This window comes from Argiope bruennichi, chromosome 1, assembly GCF_947563725.1.
Source record: "Argiope bruennichi chromosome 1, qqArgBrue1.1, whole genome shotgun sequence".
Taxonomy (NCBI): Eukaryota; Metazoa; Arthropoda; class Arachnida; order Araneae; family Araneidae; genus Argiope; species Argiope bruennichi.
The window spans coordinates 53,383,005-53,401,533 of NC_079151.1; the positions used below are offsets into that span (position 1 = coordinate 53,383,005).

An 18,529-nucleotide genomic window follows, 5' to 3' on the forward strand; every position below is an offset into this window, starting at 1 on the left:
TATCTTCAAAACGTGCTGAGATATGTTTCATTCTAAATTTAGAAGAACGCAAAAATTTATTCATCACTCAAAAATTATCATAAACGAATATTTCTTCAGTAGTGCATTATTCAATCATCATCATTTGAAAGAATTTTGCTGATTACGCTTTCTGTTTAATCTTTATTTTTAAAATATTTCTTAATTTTTAACGAAACAGACCTCTTTCAGTTTCTTATACTATAACAGCATTAGAACTAAAATAAATAAGAAAGAAAATTTCGAGACGAACCTATACGTACATACCTTAAAAATCGGACGGCGTAAAATAATATCCACGGTACTTTTCCATTATTTTTCTCGTAGTAATCAGAAAATGAGTATCCAGTTAAAAATCCACTAAATGAAAAAAATAAACTACATTCAATTCTTTTATTCAATAAACGTAAGAATTTAGTTTTCTTTGTTTCAAATTTAAATTCAGTTTCGAAATGAACTGGTATTTTTCAGCTTTTTAAAAAAATGATGTGAGGACATGCATAGTATTCATTTATTTTATTGAAATTAGAAAAACACATATCGTAACGCTCTATTAAACTATAAAAAAATATTATATTTAAGGAAAAATCCTAATATAAAAGTATTTTGCTTTCAATATGTTTAATAGAACTTATAGGAAGATGTTTACAATTTGAATTTATAAAATATCAAATATTTAGATTCTTTTTAAAAAAAATATTAAGAAAAAAATATTAAAATCAATAAAAAAAACAGTCATTTTACAGAATTTGAAATGTTTTTGAAGCATATATAATATTTTTATTTTAGTTTAACCTTTTCAGAAAATTAGCATTTATGATATGTAATTTATATTTTTAACACCATGTAAATTGTATTTAATTGGGACTGCAGAGTACTTCCATCTCATTAACACTTTATAAGCTGATCATTTTTGAATAAATAATTGTTGAGATTAGTTCCCTTTCCTAACCCCAGATGACAGCGCATTCCGGTTGTCTTGAAAGTTATGCAGAAAAGATTTCTTGTTTGCTTTGAAGTCAAGAAAAGTAGACGTTCACGTGAAATGTGAGTGATCAGTAGCTCGCGAGGAAAAGCAGAGCAAATTTATTTAACGATCAGACGGAAACCCAGCGAGTTTCTTGAGAAATTACTAGTTTATGAAAAAAAAAATTTCATTGTCTTTAAGAAATATTCGTAACCGTGATATGGAATTACTTATCGGAAATTGTATAAAAATATGGTTTGGCTCGATGGGAATAAATGTTTGACTAGTCAAGAAAACTGTTTAGTGGTTTTTCTTACGTAGAATCTCATATTTTTTGCAAACAGGAGCACAGTATATGTGCTCACAAACAGAGCAGAAGTACTTTGTTAAGGAAATGTCCCCTATATTCGACAGTGATGACAGTTTTACGCAAATTTGATCTCTAACTGGAAAAGTTCAGAGTCGCCGACACACTATCGAATATCTGGACAATAACACTATAAAGATTTTTATAGCATTGCAATGAAAGTAATACAATCAGGATCAAAGTAAAACAACGTGTTTACGAGAAAGGCGTACTACAGTGACGTAATAAAGAGGTTAACTGCATAAGTATGCTTAGTTCAAGTTTCTAAAATCAAATAGGTGGGAAGATGAAAATATTACAATCACATGCCATTTAATTCCCAGTACTCTATTGGTTGTAAGGAACGCGGTAAATTAAATTCATTAGTAGACTGCATACATCATGTTAACTGAATAAATACAAATAAATTAAATATAGTTTTGAAGAAAATGTTTTAAATACCCTAATAAAAGCAGAATTTTTTATTTGAATTATTTTCTCGTTTTTAAACGCGAAATTCATTGATTCTCAAACTCGCTAACAGATGATGCCACGGGAATGAAACCAAAATTTAATTTCATTTTATTAAGGAAGGAGCAACTGATAATTTAACTTTTTAAAATATTAAATTAGCTCAAAGTTTTCAAGAATACAAAATTTTACATCATGAACAGAGCAAAAGTTCGATTATTAAATTTGCTATTTAGAACCTAAATAAGAAGAATTGGATGGTACCGCCTACTCATAAATGGTATAGGGCCAATAAGCCGGGCCAGTCCTTAATTCTTCCTTGTGAGAGAAAAAACCATCATTTGCCTGTCGCGCCTTGCCAGTGACCACCTTAAATGTCTTCTTTTCTCAGGGTGAAAAATCTTACCCTCTTTGCTCGAAATACTGCCAACATCAGGCCTCTGCTGAACATATTCTAGACTGTTTAGGACTTCTTTGGGGAGAAATTTGTTATTCTCCCTTCCTGGTTTTTGACTTTCTTCTTATCAACGGATTTTTGGATTTGGTCTGACTAAGTCAGGCCATGGAGATTAGAAACAACAACTATTTAGAAACATGAAACAAATCAAATGAAAGAGAAAATGTTTACCACTTTTGACTAAGTAGATGTTTAGACATTTAGCCAACATTTTACGTATTTAAGATTAATTGAAAAAAAAATCGTTAAAAAATATGTTTGGAATACCTAAAAATTATGTTTTCTTCGGAGATATCGTAAATCTCTAGAATGAATGGAAGATGTTAAGTTCAAATATTCCAGACTGTATAATTAAAGCATTCGAATCAATCAATTCTTTTGAGAAATTGTATATGCGTTTAAAAATAGTTTAGAATTGAAGGTTTTGTTTTAAATTCAGAAATTTGACAATTAAAAAGGCATTATTGTTTTTCAAATTGTCTGTATTCGCTCGTCCCTTATTGAAGCTATAAATTTGGTACTTTCATATCTTTTTAGGAATTTCTAAAATATTTAAAGCTACCTCGTGAAATTATTGTACAAATCTTCTGTATTTTTGCAGTTTATTAAGTGAAGTAATAACCCATTTTTAAAAAAATAATAATAATAATCAAAGAATGACACTTACCTGAGTATTATAAAAGTATCCAAAACAAAAACTGCATGACCAGCAAACTTAACAATCGTCATATTATTAAAGTGTGGAATGAACTGACTTATATTTTCTGAAAATGTTTATAGTAATGTTAGCAGCATAATGATAAATTATAAACTTCATAGCATATAAAAAATATCAAAAAAAATTATAAAATTATCATCTGAATAAGAATATTCAGATGATAATCTAGGTACTTATAATATTGGTAAATTAAAACAGTTTTTCGCTGCTGCATATTTCCGTTTATTCTCATAGGTATGGTCTGTCCCCTCGATAAGCTTCTGAGCATTTTCTTCTTTTCTCAATATTTTAATCTCTTCACAAGAATATAACGACACTCATTTCTGTAATATTTTCCCTTGTATATTTCTACAGCAACAAGAAAAGTGTCTTAATATTAATATCTTTTGCTTTGACACGAAATACCATTCTAAACTTTTTGGTGTGTGTTCTTTTTTGTTGCGTTTTGGTGACCAGAAAACTCCACGTATTTTCCTACTTTTTTTCGAAAATTTTTCTCCCTTCAGTCGAATAAAACTGAATAAAATTGTGACCTGACACACTGATTAGAGTCTTTAAAAATATTAGCTATACAATTTTCCTTCCACCATTTTTTTTCAAGCTTTGAGGCATTATTCTTATAAAATAGCAGCCCATTCAAGATTCAAAATACTGTCTGTCACTAGCTACTACTTTTTTCCATATTTCTGACAGCTGACAGTTTCCAATCTCTAAAGAATGATGCGTCTTTTGAAGCGATTCTCCAAGCAATCTACATTTAGACTTCCTCATTAGAATGCAAATGCTAATTAGCTAGGATGTATGCCAACGATCGAAACAAAAAGGAAGGAAAGGATGTTGAAAGGACAGTGTCTGGAAAATACAGGTTGTAAAAGTAAGACCTCTCATTTTAGCTTTGCCAAGTTTGTCTTGACCGTTCTTGAGATATGTGACCGAGCATTGTCATGCTGGAAGATAACATAGTTGTGTCTCTCTTAGTCCTGTCGCTGTTTCTCCTTCAATAAATCTGCTCAAAAGCCTCAAATGCGTTCGATACCGATCCTCTATAATGGTTTCACTTGTTTCAGTTTACTTCCTAGCACACTGACCTGGTGACACCAAATGTAGAGCATAACCTTGGCACTTGAGTATGTGGAACTTGAGCTTGGGATTACCGTAATGGTACCATTTTCCGCCACCGATCATAATGTAATAAAGAAATATCTTCCCATTCTGTCTTCGAAGCATTTGTTCACAATCAAAGAGGCGCCGTTAACATGTCCTTACTATAAATACATCTGGGGAGGAACTGTTTACCATTATTTAAATGATTGTGTTAAATGTACAAGTGATTATTTAAATGATTGTATTGAATGTTGAAATTAATGAATGTAGAAGTCTCAGAACTAAGAAAGAATCTAACAGTTGAAAATACTGACTTAAGTTCAGTCCTAATGGTGCCAGAAAACTTAAAATACTGAAAGACATTATGTTGAAAATCGACAGTTTTTTGCAAAAAATTTAAAGTTTAAAAGTGTTTGTCTTTCTTGTGGGACGCGTGAATACAGTGAATTTTTAGAAACTTTTTCTCAAAGTGTTGACCTACTGCTCGTAAAAAAAAAAGATGACAAATATAAAGAGAGATGAGGAGGAAGTTCAGAGATTGACCACCTGCGTTTAGGGCCAATCACCTCGAAGAGGATGCCAGTTCGGAGAATTTGTCAGTAATATGGATGGTTATGTTACAGACTGAAGTTAGCCACAAGAAATCCTGTAGATACTGCCTTGTTCATTGGTGGCGGGGTGTACAAAAGTAGAAAAAGAACAACTCTCTTCTTCAACTCCTACGAAACCCAATCACCTGCCTTTTGAATCTTCCCATGACTTTGAATAGTTTTTAAAGGGTTTGTTGAGTGCTGTTCCAATGATTCTGCCAATTCTTCTGGCGTCTTGACCTCCATTCAATATCTTCGAAAATTTTCCCTCTTTTCCTCGTCATCAAACTCACCACTCCCATAGGTATTTAACGTCCACTCAAACTCCCATAGGTATTTAAAAGCATTCGACGGTCTTCACCCACAGTTTTCTTCAAGTGGACAAAGAAACTCAAAACTTCTCGCAAACGACGGGAATTGGGCTCGAAAACTAATATCGACAATCAGAAACTAAATTTATGATGCAAACTCATTATTGTAGTTCTGTCGTTCTGTTGACTGACGGGTCACGCGGAAAAATTCCCTTTATAGTAAATCATATTCATAAATACCAAGTTCCCTTCAAGACCAAATGTCATTCGTCAAACAGTCGAAATAATTCCCCTATAAATGCAATACCCTACAGAACCACTAATTACATTCTCACGAAGGAAATCAAAGCCCCAGGACCCAGACGGACGCTTCAGATTTCTGATTCTACTACATTTGTTTATACATATATATGCATATAGATGTTTACAATATTATTTATCATTTTTTTCCCCTTTTTCTTCCTTTTCAATTAATACTCACATTCCTTTGTTAGTTCAACCCATTGTCACCATTTGTTTTTAGGTATTCTTGTTCCCACCATTTAGTTATTAAATGCAGTCTTGTAGGATTTGACACCGATGGGATTCTCTGTGGGGGTCCCTGAATTGTTTGTTATTTTTTTCTATCTTTTCTCCTCTTTTGTTTTCCTTCCTTCCATCTTGTGCTCCCACTGATTAGATAACTCAATGTTATAGGCACTTTGGGCCCAGGATGGCGTTATGTTATGTTGACTAATGTGGGAGCTTACTATGTGACATTTTTTATTTACCTATTTCGATCAACATTTACTGACTGCAGCCGCTATCGAAAAATGACGGAAGCAAAGCTGTATATCTAATATTTGCGAAAATTAAACGAAACATCATGTAGAGAAATTGAGCTGATGTCATTGGGTTGCTGGACGTGCAGTTTAGAAGGTGTCCATAATGAAAATTTACTCTAATCCGCAAAGCATACAGAGATTAAAAGTTGACTGTGCTTCAAAATAAAAAAGGAAATGAAAACCCTTCATGTTTTCGCCTTGACAACCAGCAATTTTTTCTTTTTTTTTTTAAGTTAACAGTAGCAAAAAAAATTTTTAAATATATTTGGTAGAACGTTGGATTCGCACCCCTTCGGTTATGAGTTCGAACCTCACCAGCTGAAGACTCTCGGTGTAAATGGTGGTTGGTGCATGTATAAATCCTTCGTAGCCACAAAAACCTCCAAGTCAAGACAATAACACTGGGGGTACTGGATTAGAGGTGGTCATTTTCAGATTCAGATATGTGGATGAGTGAATGAAATGTATGAATGAAGTCCGTGAAAAGGGCTGTAACGCATAAATAGCTAAGACCTACTCTTGGGCCAAGATGGCGCTGTTGGAACAAGAGACGCTAAAACTCGTCTTAAAATAGCCGACGGCAGTGGGCTTGTCAATGACAAGTACCATAAGCAACACCATATAGCTTGCTGTTAATGGATTTCTCAGAAAATATTTCTAAATTTCAAATTATGAAATGCAAATTATTTTAATAGTCTCCATCGTGTTGCCCATTGTACACCGCGTGTATCGAATTTTCTGTTATCTCGTCGAAATTTTGACCTGTCATTTGAAACGTAAGTGATTAAAATGCATCGAATAATGCTAAAAAACAATTCTTACTGCAACTGAGCATGATTATCAAAGATGCAGAAAAAAAATGAATTAAAATTGTTTCAACATTGAATTATATCGTAGAGAATTTCTCCTACTTTATGTAATATCTCAAAGAATTAACCGATAAAAATTTATCTAATTCAAAAATAAAAACTCAATGCGATACTATAGTACGAAAGCAATTTTCAAGCTTTAAAGATGACAGTAACAACCAAAAAAAGAATCGAGAAATAAAAATAAACGCAATTAAAAAAATGTTCATCATTATCTAATTGCGAAATTAAACTTCAATTATAATTATAACACAATTTCAAAAAAGTTTCGTAAAACCATACTTTAAACAGAAACTCACTCATTATTTATAAATAAGCAATATTTTCATATCTTCAATATCAACAACTAAAGAACAATCCAGTAGGATATTTATAGCAACAGTAAAAACGATTTGATTTCGTTGGAACAAAAAATATACTGTCATAAAATAAATTTCAATAATTTTTTAATTAATTAAAAAAGACAAAAAAATGCACAACAATTAAAATGATATCATCAAAAAGATAATTTTGATTTTAAGAGAGTATGAAATTCATTTTTATTCTATCATTTTTTCCAACATTAATGGTTTAGAAACATCTAAATTTCACATAATTTGCAATTAAATATCATTTTAATCAAAATTTCAATAAATAAAACTCTCAGGTGCACATTTTAATACCAAATTTGATAGCATTTGTTTAACGTTTCACCCTATTTGAGAGTGAACTCACACACATTCTCCTTTATTATTAATAAATATTTAATTGATTTACATTAAGGAATAATTTTTTAATGTATTACTTTCACATTCCATTATATAATACCTTAAATATTTATTGCTTCTTAACAAAAGCTGGAACAAAATGGCTATATCCAAATGTAATTCAGTCTACGTTGTAAGATTGGACCATTGTGTTTAGTTTACTTAATATAGTTATCAATAGCTTACATACTTATTGATGCACCATAAAAGGTGAAAAAGTGCGTTAAATAGATCCAGAGGAAAAGTATTGCTCGTATTCCGTCTATGCAATCCAGATATCCCGGGCTAGATGAAATGCGTAGTATTTTTCTTGCATTTGTCTGAATGCAGAAACAGTCAAAAAATTTTCTGCAGTTTTCTCTCCAGTCTGAAAATAGAAACTTTCATTTTTATTTTTGAAATAGTTAGTTCCATAATAAAAAATTATATTTTTTAAAATAAAGTCAATTTGATGACAAAAATATGAAGTTTTATGCATGCAAGCAAGGATATTCCGTCATGCTTTTCTGCTCAAAAATAAAATGCAAGACTCCAAATGACGCCTTCATCTTCAAACTTTAAATGATCAATTCTTGTATTTATAGAAATATATTTATTTCGGGAATTTTGGAAACTCCTGTAACGGTTGGATCAAATTTTATATTTAGATAAGGTTTTGCTTTTTAAGTTTATCTACATAGGCGTCTTTCCTGAAAAAAACACGATTTTGTACATACATAAAAAATATTTCTTTTATAACTGACTATTAGAATAAATATATTCTATTTCCTCTTCAAAGTGTGGGTTGTGCAGTAAAGTAGCCAGAATAAAATGAATGACGCATGTGTTTCAAGTCCTTGGTTCGAGTCGCGCTTTTTTCTTTATTTTTTTTACTTATGCATTTATATTTAACATTTTTGCTTTTGATGTTTATTTATATAGGTTTCTTTCCTGAAAAAACGCGATCTTGAAAAAAAATTATCATTAACTATTTGAGCCTTTTTCTACCTGCTCTCATGCTGCAAATGTCATACAGCGCTCTCTCGGACCTGATTTTAACGTGGTAAAACTGAGTGTAAGTTCAAAAATATAAGTAATGGTAGATAAATTGTAGAATGAATACTTTAATATAGCAGATTGTTTCGAATAACACTTAAACTAAATACATTCTTGATTTTTTTTTATTTAAATGACCAGTTCATATATACATAATATTTAAAAATATTCATATGTAACCAATATGTGATTCGTATATAAATATTTTCTCCAACAAAAAACGATTTAAAAAAAACTGGCGATGGTAAAAATAGACGCAACGAAAATCCAAAAATTGCCGAGAAGAAATAAACTCAAAGCAAGAAAGGAGAAAGCTGTAATGCACTTTTGGCACAAGCGATGGAATTAGAGAATCTGTAGGAAAATAGCTTGATTAGACTCCAGTGGCTACCAGTCAGTTAGGCGGAGATGTTATTTTTGCTTAGATTCACTTCAATATTTTGGGCATAACTTTATATCCATGATTCTCTAAACAGAGTATTTTTAAACATTAAATTGCGTAGGTATTAAAACATGGTTAATTTATTGGCCTATTTCCTGTTATGGCAATAATTTACACATAATCATTCCTAATAGAATTGAGTCCAATGACATCATAGTTAAATTATAAACGTAATTATTCGGCTAATCCATCTTCTAATTACATATACTTTTTCGAGATACTGAAACTTCACTTTGTGATTCCACCTGTAAACTGAACAAATAACAAACAGTCTTCCTCAGTAATTAGATAATAATTCTTCCTCAGTAATTTTAACAATTCTTACTCAATTCCTTAATAACAGTTCTTCCACAGCTTTTAAAAAAGGCAGAAAGTCACTCGATTAAATACGCCTGACAATAATAAAATTTTTTGATTTCATTGAAGCAGTGAAATAAATATATTGTTCAAAATTATGCTAAAATGTTTTTTTTTAAATATCAAACTTTAGGGAAGAATTTGCACGATTAGTTTATTTCTATCGCTCAAAAGCAATGTCTTGAATTTTAAAATAATATAAAAATGAACATATTCTCGGAAGTTATCAAGGAGAAAGCTAAAATTTCCATTAACTTTTAATTAATTAAAATTCTGATGAAAATTTTAAAAGAAATTTCACCGAGGAGCTCATTTCCACTTTCCAAAGTGTATTTTTGTATTAATTTCGTAACTCTAGATCAAACGATCTGCTCTGTAGAGCGCCAGCAAAGCCTACTTACATTACAAGCATATATTCTTTTCTTATTATTAAAGAGACTCCACCACAATCATGCGAATTTTTGGCCATGCATTAGAAAATGTAGCTGTAGTTCTATTAGTTAGATGTGAATTGATTATAATTAACATGCGTTCGGGAGGGGTCAGCTAAAATGGATCAGATGAAAGATGGATCATTAACAGCTGGAGACCGTTGAGATAGCATTGCTGGGCAGTTATTGGGTGAAAAGTAACTCAAGTTCACCAATAAAAAAGTCAGAGGCAGGGATATGACGGAAATAAAATACTGTAATTTCTTAGAGAAAGAGAGAGTTGAGAGAAGAGCAGTGAGAGGAGCCGAAGGAGATTCAGAGAGACGTCGGTGTTCGATTGTGAGAAGCTCCGTGTGATTTGGGTTTCTAAATTAGGATCCACCCGATAAAGATCGGTGGATTTATGGAATGGCCCCTGGAGTAGCTGATTGAACTAACAGCCTGTTAGCGTTTTTTGGTGTCTATACTACGATTTGATCGAGGAACTATTTCATGTTTAATCTTTCAACTGCTCTGTGAATTTTGTAAATAATATTAACCTAGATGAGAACAAGTTGTTTTTGTGAACATAATTAAAACTATAATAAGAGAATTGTTTTGTTACTCTACTCTCTTATTTGATCGGTCAAGGTGAAGATATTACAAGGTCTAACTATTTCCTTTATCATCTGAAAAACAACTAAAATGCTTTGCTGGAAGAGAAACCTGCTTAAAAATAAATGAATTCATAATTAAATATTTCGCGTTACCAGCTCCGCATATATTCTAAAAAATGCTGCATTTAGTGTTTTTACGACATTTTTAATTTTCTGGTTTTCCGTTATCATTATTAAATCTATGTAATTTGATTTTCTTTGTTCAGCTTCTATTTTCCTTTTTTTTAAAGGCATTCTTTTTTCCAGACAACTAAGGCCTCAAAATTTTTTTTTCATGTTTTGTTATTTTTTAGTTCATATGATTTCATCATCTTTAATATTCAAGCAAAGGTCATCAGTTATTTTTGTATTTTAAAATTCCCTTTTTATGGTTTTAATTTAAAATCACATTTTAGGAATAAGCATAAAGAAAATCTTACGTTATTCGTTCTACATCCTTCATTTGTTCTCATGAAAATGCATAGCTTATCAAGCTTCTGATTGTCTATATGACTTCCTGATCTTTCATCTTCAAGAAAAGATGATTAATTTTTTTTTATATATTTTAGAATTCCTTTTATGTTTAAAATTTTAATTTAAAGTCACATTTCGAAAAGATGTATAAAAAATATGTATACTTTATTTCTTATTTATCTGGAATTTGCTTTCATGAAAATGATGATGAACTTTGAAATAAGGTCCATATTTTCTGACATTTTTTTCTTTAAAAATTCTTATTTCTGACATTTTTTGGAAGCATGATTGTTTGCCCTTAAAGCGGTTGAAACAATGAACTTGTTCACAAAAACTACAATTAAAAAACCTGCTGTTTAAAACCTCGCTTTTACGAAAAAAAATTTCAAATTTTGGGAACAAATTCCATCTTTTTTATTAAAGTTTTAGAAGCGTAATGGTCGTTTTAAGTTTAAAACTTTTTCATTTTCTCATATATGAAGTATAGAAAAAGTAGTGTAATCATCAAGAAATTCGAACTCGAGATTTTGCCAAATCTTCACATTTTAGACCACCCTAAGTTCAAAAATAATATTAAAAAATGCCTTCTGCGATATAGATAACTCAAAAAGGCTTTGAGTTAAACGAATGAAATTTGATGCATAGTCCTCACACAAAATGTGCAGATTTCCTTCGCATTTTGAGCAAATTCCGTTCAGATGAAGTCTATCTAACCGGCTGGTCGATTATAAATTAACACGATATAATTATAAAACGAAGAGAGTTAGATAGATAAAATTCAGTACACAGATTTCAAATCTATAATGCAGACAATTGTCAGAGTATGAGTCAAATACAACGAGGGATTGATCTTATGTTGGATGTACTCTCAGAAACATGTAAAAACGATTACTCAAAAATGCAGTGATTTGAATATATCAAATTTGGTAGGTGATTTTGTGACTATAATTGTAGTTCTGTTTCGAATTTTGGTTTTCATCGGCAGGGTAAAATGCGTATAAAACATAAACTCAATTTTCGGATACTATTAACCACATTCTCGGGATTAATCACCAAAAAATCCGCCAAGGATCGGACGAGGGATTCAGTAAAAGTGCCAAATTCATGCCCAGGTTTAATATTTGGCAACTACCGTACATCAATGCCATGCAGGATATTCTCTGGGATCACACCTTTGTTAGAGAGTGTGCGAGAGAGAACATTTGGGACGGAGAGGACCATTCCCATTGATTTAGATTCATAAACCAATTTAATATTTTGTAAAAGATTTGCAGATGACATTACCATTTAATGTATAAATTTCTACCTGAAATCGCTGGAGATTCATCTTCCTCCTTTGTCGTTGTAACATTTGTTTCACCATTTGCATCATTCCTTTGATCCTTCCCGTTTGTTGAAATCTTTTTCTTCGGGGATGCACCACAAAAAGATTCGAAAGCGTTGATTGCGCTTCCGATTAGAGATGGTATTACGAACAACACAATCAAGCACCTAAACAAATCGAAATCTCATTTCAAATTTTTGTCCACAAAAAAAGTGATAAAACATAAGTAACTGGGTAGTGTATTTTAGCAGAACTTATTAAATCTTTATGTTTCTGATTTTCTTTTTATTTTGTAAATACACAAAGAATTGAAAAGGTAAAAATAATGGGTTTTCTTAAGGGAAAAAAATACTTAGAACACATATTTTGCCATCGGAAACGAGAAATAAAAATAAAAATATAACACTTAAATAAAAAACCTCAATACGTGGAAAACTTTATATTTATCTGTTAGTGACATACCGGTTTTCAAAAGTATAAAAAATGTTGAAAATCTTAATTTTTATTTAGGTACCACCCATAATGCGTTTTTCAAATATCATGCTTTGTACAGATTAACAAAATGCTCTTAAAAATAGGATTACTATTATTCCACAGATAAATTTCAAAAATTACTATTCACTTCATCATCCGTAAGAAATTCTAGTTACCTGTAATTACTAATAATATTTCTTATATATTTGATTTTTTTTATTTCTGTTGTACAGTAAAAATGACTTTCTTTTGTCTCACTTCTAAAATTCCATCTAAATATTATTAGAAGTATGGTCAAAGCTGTTTTTGAGTGGTAGATAGGGACAGCATAAAATAAGTCGAACCCCCAAAAATATTCCGGAACTTCATAAATAGCAATAGCAAATAATTTGTTACGATATATTAAAGAAAATTCGTTTTATTCTATGAAGATAGACCGCATTAAAAAAGTCTCACTCGGAAACTGTCTTAGATTTACGAAATAATGAGAAAGTGCTTTCCAAATAAAATAAACAATTAAATTAGACATAATTTTTTAAATTTAATTTTGTATTTCAAACATGTCGAAATTTTTAAAATGTACATAATACAATATTAGTCGTCGAAATCCAAAACGCGCATCTTCTTGTGATGAACTGGTTCAAAATCACTTTCATCACTTGAATATATTAGAATTTATTTATTTTTGGAATATATTATTATTTTGTTTTGAAATGTCAAAATTAGTTGTTATCATACGCATATGCATTGTATGAGTGTATATATGTACATTAATAGAAAACATTACAGCGGTATTATAATGCCAACATTATTAAAATTCTGATACTGCATATGAAAATTTGCACGAAAATAAAATCGCATAAAAAGGATCGCACAAAACCAGGTCTGACCATATAATGAATCCTTTTCAGAAAAATTTTTCTCTGTATCTTAAGTGAAATTTTTCAAATTTTAATCCGTATAGAATGTTTGTAATGTATAGTGATTTTTGTAAGGATTGTTTGCATCTTTTTTAAAATTGTTACGATAAATATATCCGAACAAATCTGCAATCGATCTTAAATAGTTGAAGACCTGACATATTAATGCATCGAAAGTTATTATCCTATCATCTGACCTTATCAAAAACATTTATATTTTGTTACATATCAAAATGAATATGTCAAAAGTTAAAAAGAAAGGAACTCCGCACAAAACATAGAAACCCTCTGTTGTTAGCTTCTTCGGCTCCTGTTGACTTTGCGTTATGGAAATATTACCTGCCTCTGGCCATCTATCTGTGCAATCAGAAAAAAAAAATTCGAAAATTAGTTTTTAAAAACATTAAACGAAGTATCGCAGCAATATAAAATTGCAGTTGTTTGCTAGTTATTTCAGACGATTTTAACTTATTATTTTTTTTAAAAAAACTTGTTTCCATAAAACTAGGAAGAATTAATTTAGTAATGTTTAAATAATAATCTTCAATAACTAAGTTTTGTAATGAATTGAAAATTAATAATTACTCCTTTTTTAAACTGTAGAATTAAGATAAAAAATAAAATGATTAAAATAAAAAATAAAATGAAAGGTGTGAAAGCATGCTAAAAGAAAGCATTTACTTCTCCTTAAATCAAAAAATGTTATCTTCATTACATTACTTATATAAGTCTTCAAAAATATACTTTTAAAAATTGTTTTAATTTTGATAATTGCGTTTTATGTAATTTTCATTATTACTGATTCTAAAAATGTATTATTTTTCTGCCGCATAAGATTTTGTTCATTAAACAGTTTCATTGAAGATGAAAATAATGATCCATATCAAAGTATTTCGACCTATTTATTTATTTTATTACCTCGAAATCTATGTTTCACATTTATATTCTAGCTTTTCCACGACTTAAAGTTAGTTCTCAATGTTTTGGACACCATTTGTTCGTTCATAATTTTTTGCACATATTTTTAAAATAATTGACTGCCGATTAATAAATTTTTACGAATCTTTTACGATTCCATCAATTTCTGTTTCATATTAAATAAATGCTACTAATGATCACACGAACTTCATATCAAATCAGTGGTGTTCTCTTCTCAACAACCGTTCATTTGCAAGAGAAATTTCAAAACTCTTCATTCACTGCTCATTCTTCATTTGAAAAATTCATGACCGCGTTTGCCAATCACAATCACTAAATAAAGTATCTATAATTACTATTTTGCCAATTTCAGTTTCGTATAAAAGCTCTTTATTCCTCGATGTGTCATCAGGATCATCTCATTTTTTCCACATCCATTTTCAAAATAAATCCCAAGACTCAACGTTTTGACCGATTTCGTTATTTTTCAAACATAGCTGATCAGTTAAAATGCTGTACTATTATAATATAATAATAGTTTGAAATAGTACCTTTTTTTTGTTTTTCGAAATTGTATTCCACCAAAATCCGTTAACGTGATTATATTAATAACATTTTTCTGATCATTAGAAAATCCTGATTTAAAAGATTGATATTGTCGCGACAATCTATCTTTATTAAATACATCTTATCATAGCAAAATATATTAAAAGGGTAGCTACAATTATATAAAATAGAAGTTGTACAATAATTATAGAGAATTCTAATTAATTAGCATCTTTCAAAAGGTCGAAATCATCCAGTTCTAGGTAAAAATTAACAAAATCATTGCAGGAGTTTAGGCTGAAAACTTGCAAAGTTATGTTTTTCAAAATATCTCAAAATATAGAGGATGAAGATAAACGATCATTGATGATATATCAAGGAGCTCTGAGTATTCATAATAAGTTTTTTGAAATCAGCTCAGTTATAGAGGATGAAGATTTTGTCGAAATTTTTCTCCACATGGAATGAACAAAGAAGTAAAATGTTTTCAATTTCTTACGAAAATGGAGAACTTTGGAGGACAATCGGAGAAAGAAATCCTAAATGACATATCTAGAGATCCTGAGTTTTCGTATGAAATAAAACTTTTTTTTAAATTGATTCAATGGTTTTGGCTGGCGAACTTTGTCACAGGATTTCTCCATGAAGAATTATTATAAATTTCTTTTTAAAAAAATTGAAGGTGGATGATGACAATCGATCCTTGATAACATATTTGAAGGTGATGAACTTTCACATGAAGCCAAAATAATCGGCCTTTTAGCTGGCGAATCTGTCACAAAATTTTTCTACAGTGAATGCATTACAGTGTTCTGCTTTTCCAATTTTTCTCGAAGATGGAAGATGGTGAAATGTAGTGGACCTTTAATGTTACATATAAAGGTCCTTCATGTGTAGCTAAAATTTAATAAAATAGGATAAATAGTTGGAGGGCTGGGTGACTTGTTCGTTGGTTTTCCTTTTTATTTGAAATATAATTATAGTATAAATAATGAATAAAGTGACATTTCCTTTGTCACGCTTTGTCTTTTTCTTTAATTTTTTGTTTTGTTTTCTTCCCGTAAAATGAAAGTAGGACTTTTTTCAACATCTCACACTGGTAGATAATCAAGCTTTTTTTCCAACTTTCTAGGTATCGCTTTTTATTTCCTTTATACTTTGGCTACTTTGTTCCTGACTGATTGCATATAAATTTCCAGAATAATAGTTCAAATACGAATGGAGAAAATTAGTTTTTAATCTCTTATTCGCGATATTTCAGTGCATCGCATAGAAATATTTACATATTTGACACAGAAACAACACTTTTCTCCTCATCCCCCCCATCCTTTTTTTCTTAACATTGCAGACTTTTTAATGCCAATAAACGCTTGGCGGTTCTCTTTTCTTTGATCGTTTGAGACGGTATCTATTTTCATCTATAAAATATAAAACCAAAAATATTTATTTTTTAAAAATTTAATTAGTATTTTTGTGGTATATTGTTAAGATCTCTAACTTCCTATTAAAATACATTATTTTTTTCTGAATTGATGTTGCGTTGTATTATATGCGTTATATGTATGCAGTATTAACACAAAAAATAAATTTATTGATTCCAAAGTTTTTTTCTCAGAGTTTCTTTTATGTTCAGCATTTTTATCTTTATAAAAAAAATATAGAACTTAGCAAAAAAAAAGTATGAAAAATATGTTTTCAATGGATATTTTTAACATTTAACAAAGAATTTAAACATCTGAGAATTCTTACCACCCAAATTGAGCAGAAAAGTAGGAAGGGTTGCTTGCCATGCTTCCTCTCTACAAGTATCGGCTTGATTATCCATTTTGATATCTATAACTATGAATAATGAGAGAAAGCAAGTTTTAGAAAATATATCATTAAACGATATGCTTTTTTTTTTTCATAATATTATAATTCTTTTCTGAGATAGACTATTTTGAAGGTATAAAGATTTTGAAATAGCATAATATTGATTGTGTTGAATATTTGTAAAAGAGAAACGGCAGGGAAATTATTTAATCTTCGAAAACAATTTATTCTTTAATATTAATAAACTTTGAACTCGTGCCTATTTATGTTCATAATCTTCCGAAGAGTCCGAATATTCTGAACTCAGATCTACAATAGTTTGATTCTCGCACATCAAATCAGTAAGCGTCACCTTTTTTTTTTTTATTTCTTGCACTCGTACAAATAAACTTTCTCTATAAATGTGAGCATTAGAGCTCTTGATTCAGTTCCATTTGTATTTGCCTCTGCTTTTATTTCATTGTCTTGATGGAGACGCGTCTGTTATTAGGCAGATTTTATTAAAAACAGCGGCTATAGATCATTGTAACAGAATTTTTTTTTTTTTTTTTTTTTGTATATGGATTGACGAAGATTTAATAAATAGGTATTTTTATATACCTGGCTACTTAGTCAAATTTCTGATATTTCTGAAATCTAAATAACATCACTATCATGGTCCTAATTTGATTTTGGCCATAAGATGACTAGTCCATAATCGTTTGAATAAGCCAGGTAAACAATTTATAAAGAGTTAATGCTTTTGAAAATGATCTAAAAATGACTGAATTTATTCAAAATAAGGTACTTAATAATGATAATTATTCCTCTTGCAGACGATTTTTCAATGATGGAATGTCTGGTGAATCGCAGATGGAACCGAACATGTTCTAATTGAGATTTTGTTCTAAAAAAACAACTAATTTTGTATCCATAAAAGCAAGGCGTATGCGTCCATTAACTTAAATTTTGAAAAGGAATTTAGAATCCAAATTTTTGAAATAGAAGAGAATGCCCAAGTTTCGAATAATTTCGTTTTCAAAATACTTCCAATCAGATTTCCGAGCACGTGTCATCTCATTCAGTTATGAATTCTTCTAATGCAAGAAAAAATGGCGATGGAGGCATAGGCTGCGTACAGATGATTATTGTCGGCTTAAAAGATGCCGACCAACCTATAGCAAATTGTTAAGTGTGTTCGAATTAAAGAGGCGTCTTTTCTATGAACTATCGAGATATTGTTCAAATAATATATTTAAGGTCTGCTGATCAATTTAAATTTTTTATGCCTTAAATGAATAAATTCTCTAACAGGCAAAATTACACAAAGTAAAGCTTATATGTTGCAGCTTTATATGGTTACTAATAAGAATTTGAATAATGTTAAACCTTTCAATGCTAATAAAAAAATGTAAAATTAAAATGTATTCTAAATGCAAAGAAACTATTTATTGAATTATAAATATTAAAATCAAAAATTTGAATAAGCGTAAACTATGACTCTTAGTTTATTATTTAAGCGTGTTATAACGGAGCTAATGCAAATCAGAATTCTCTTGTTTCGCACCGCATCAAGAGCCATTTTTGAGGAATAAATATATATATTCTGTATATAAGGTATGGGACGTTAAAGAATGACTCTCTTACGTTTGCTGTAATTGGCAAGATAATTCTAAAATGAAATAAATAGGAAATGGTGAATTATTGTTTAAAAGGATGAAAGAATGAGAAATAATTTAACAAATGTGAGCAGTCCAAAAT

At 30.1% G+C, this 18,529-nt stretch overlaps 1 protein-coding gene across 1 annotated transcript in view; it reads right to left on the minus strand.

Annotated features, from left to right (window-relative positions):
• Positions 1 to 18,529, minus strand: part of LOC129981253 (nose resistant to fluoxetine protein 6-like) — a 45,615-nt gene that overhangs the window by 21,274 nt on the left and 5,812 nt on the right. The window contains exons 2-7 of the mRNA XM_056092022.1: positions 16,727 to 16,816; positions 13,786 to 13,870; positions 12,102 to 12,286; positions 7,612 to 7,788; positions 2,927 to 3,023; positions 286 to 378 (exon numbers count right to left, since the gene is read on the minus strand). Of these exons, the coding sequence (XP_055947997.1) occupies positions 286 to 378; positions 2,927 to 3,023; positions 7,612 to 7,788; positions 12,102 to 12,286; positions 13,786 to 13,870; positions 16,727 to 16,816 (727 nt within the window). The remainder of the gene's footprint in view (positions 1 to 285; positions 379 to 2,926; positions 3,024 to 7,611; positions 7,789 to 12,101; positions 12,287 to 13,785; positions 13,871 to 16,726; positions 16,817 to 18,529) is intronic.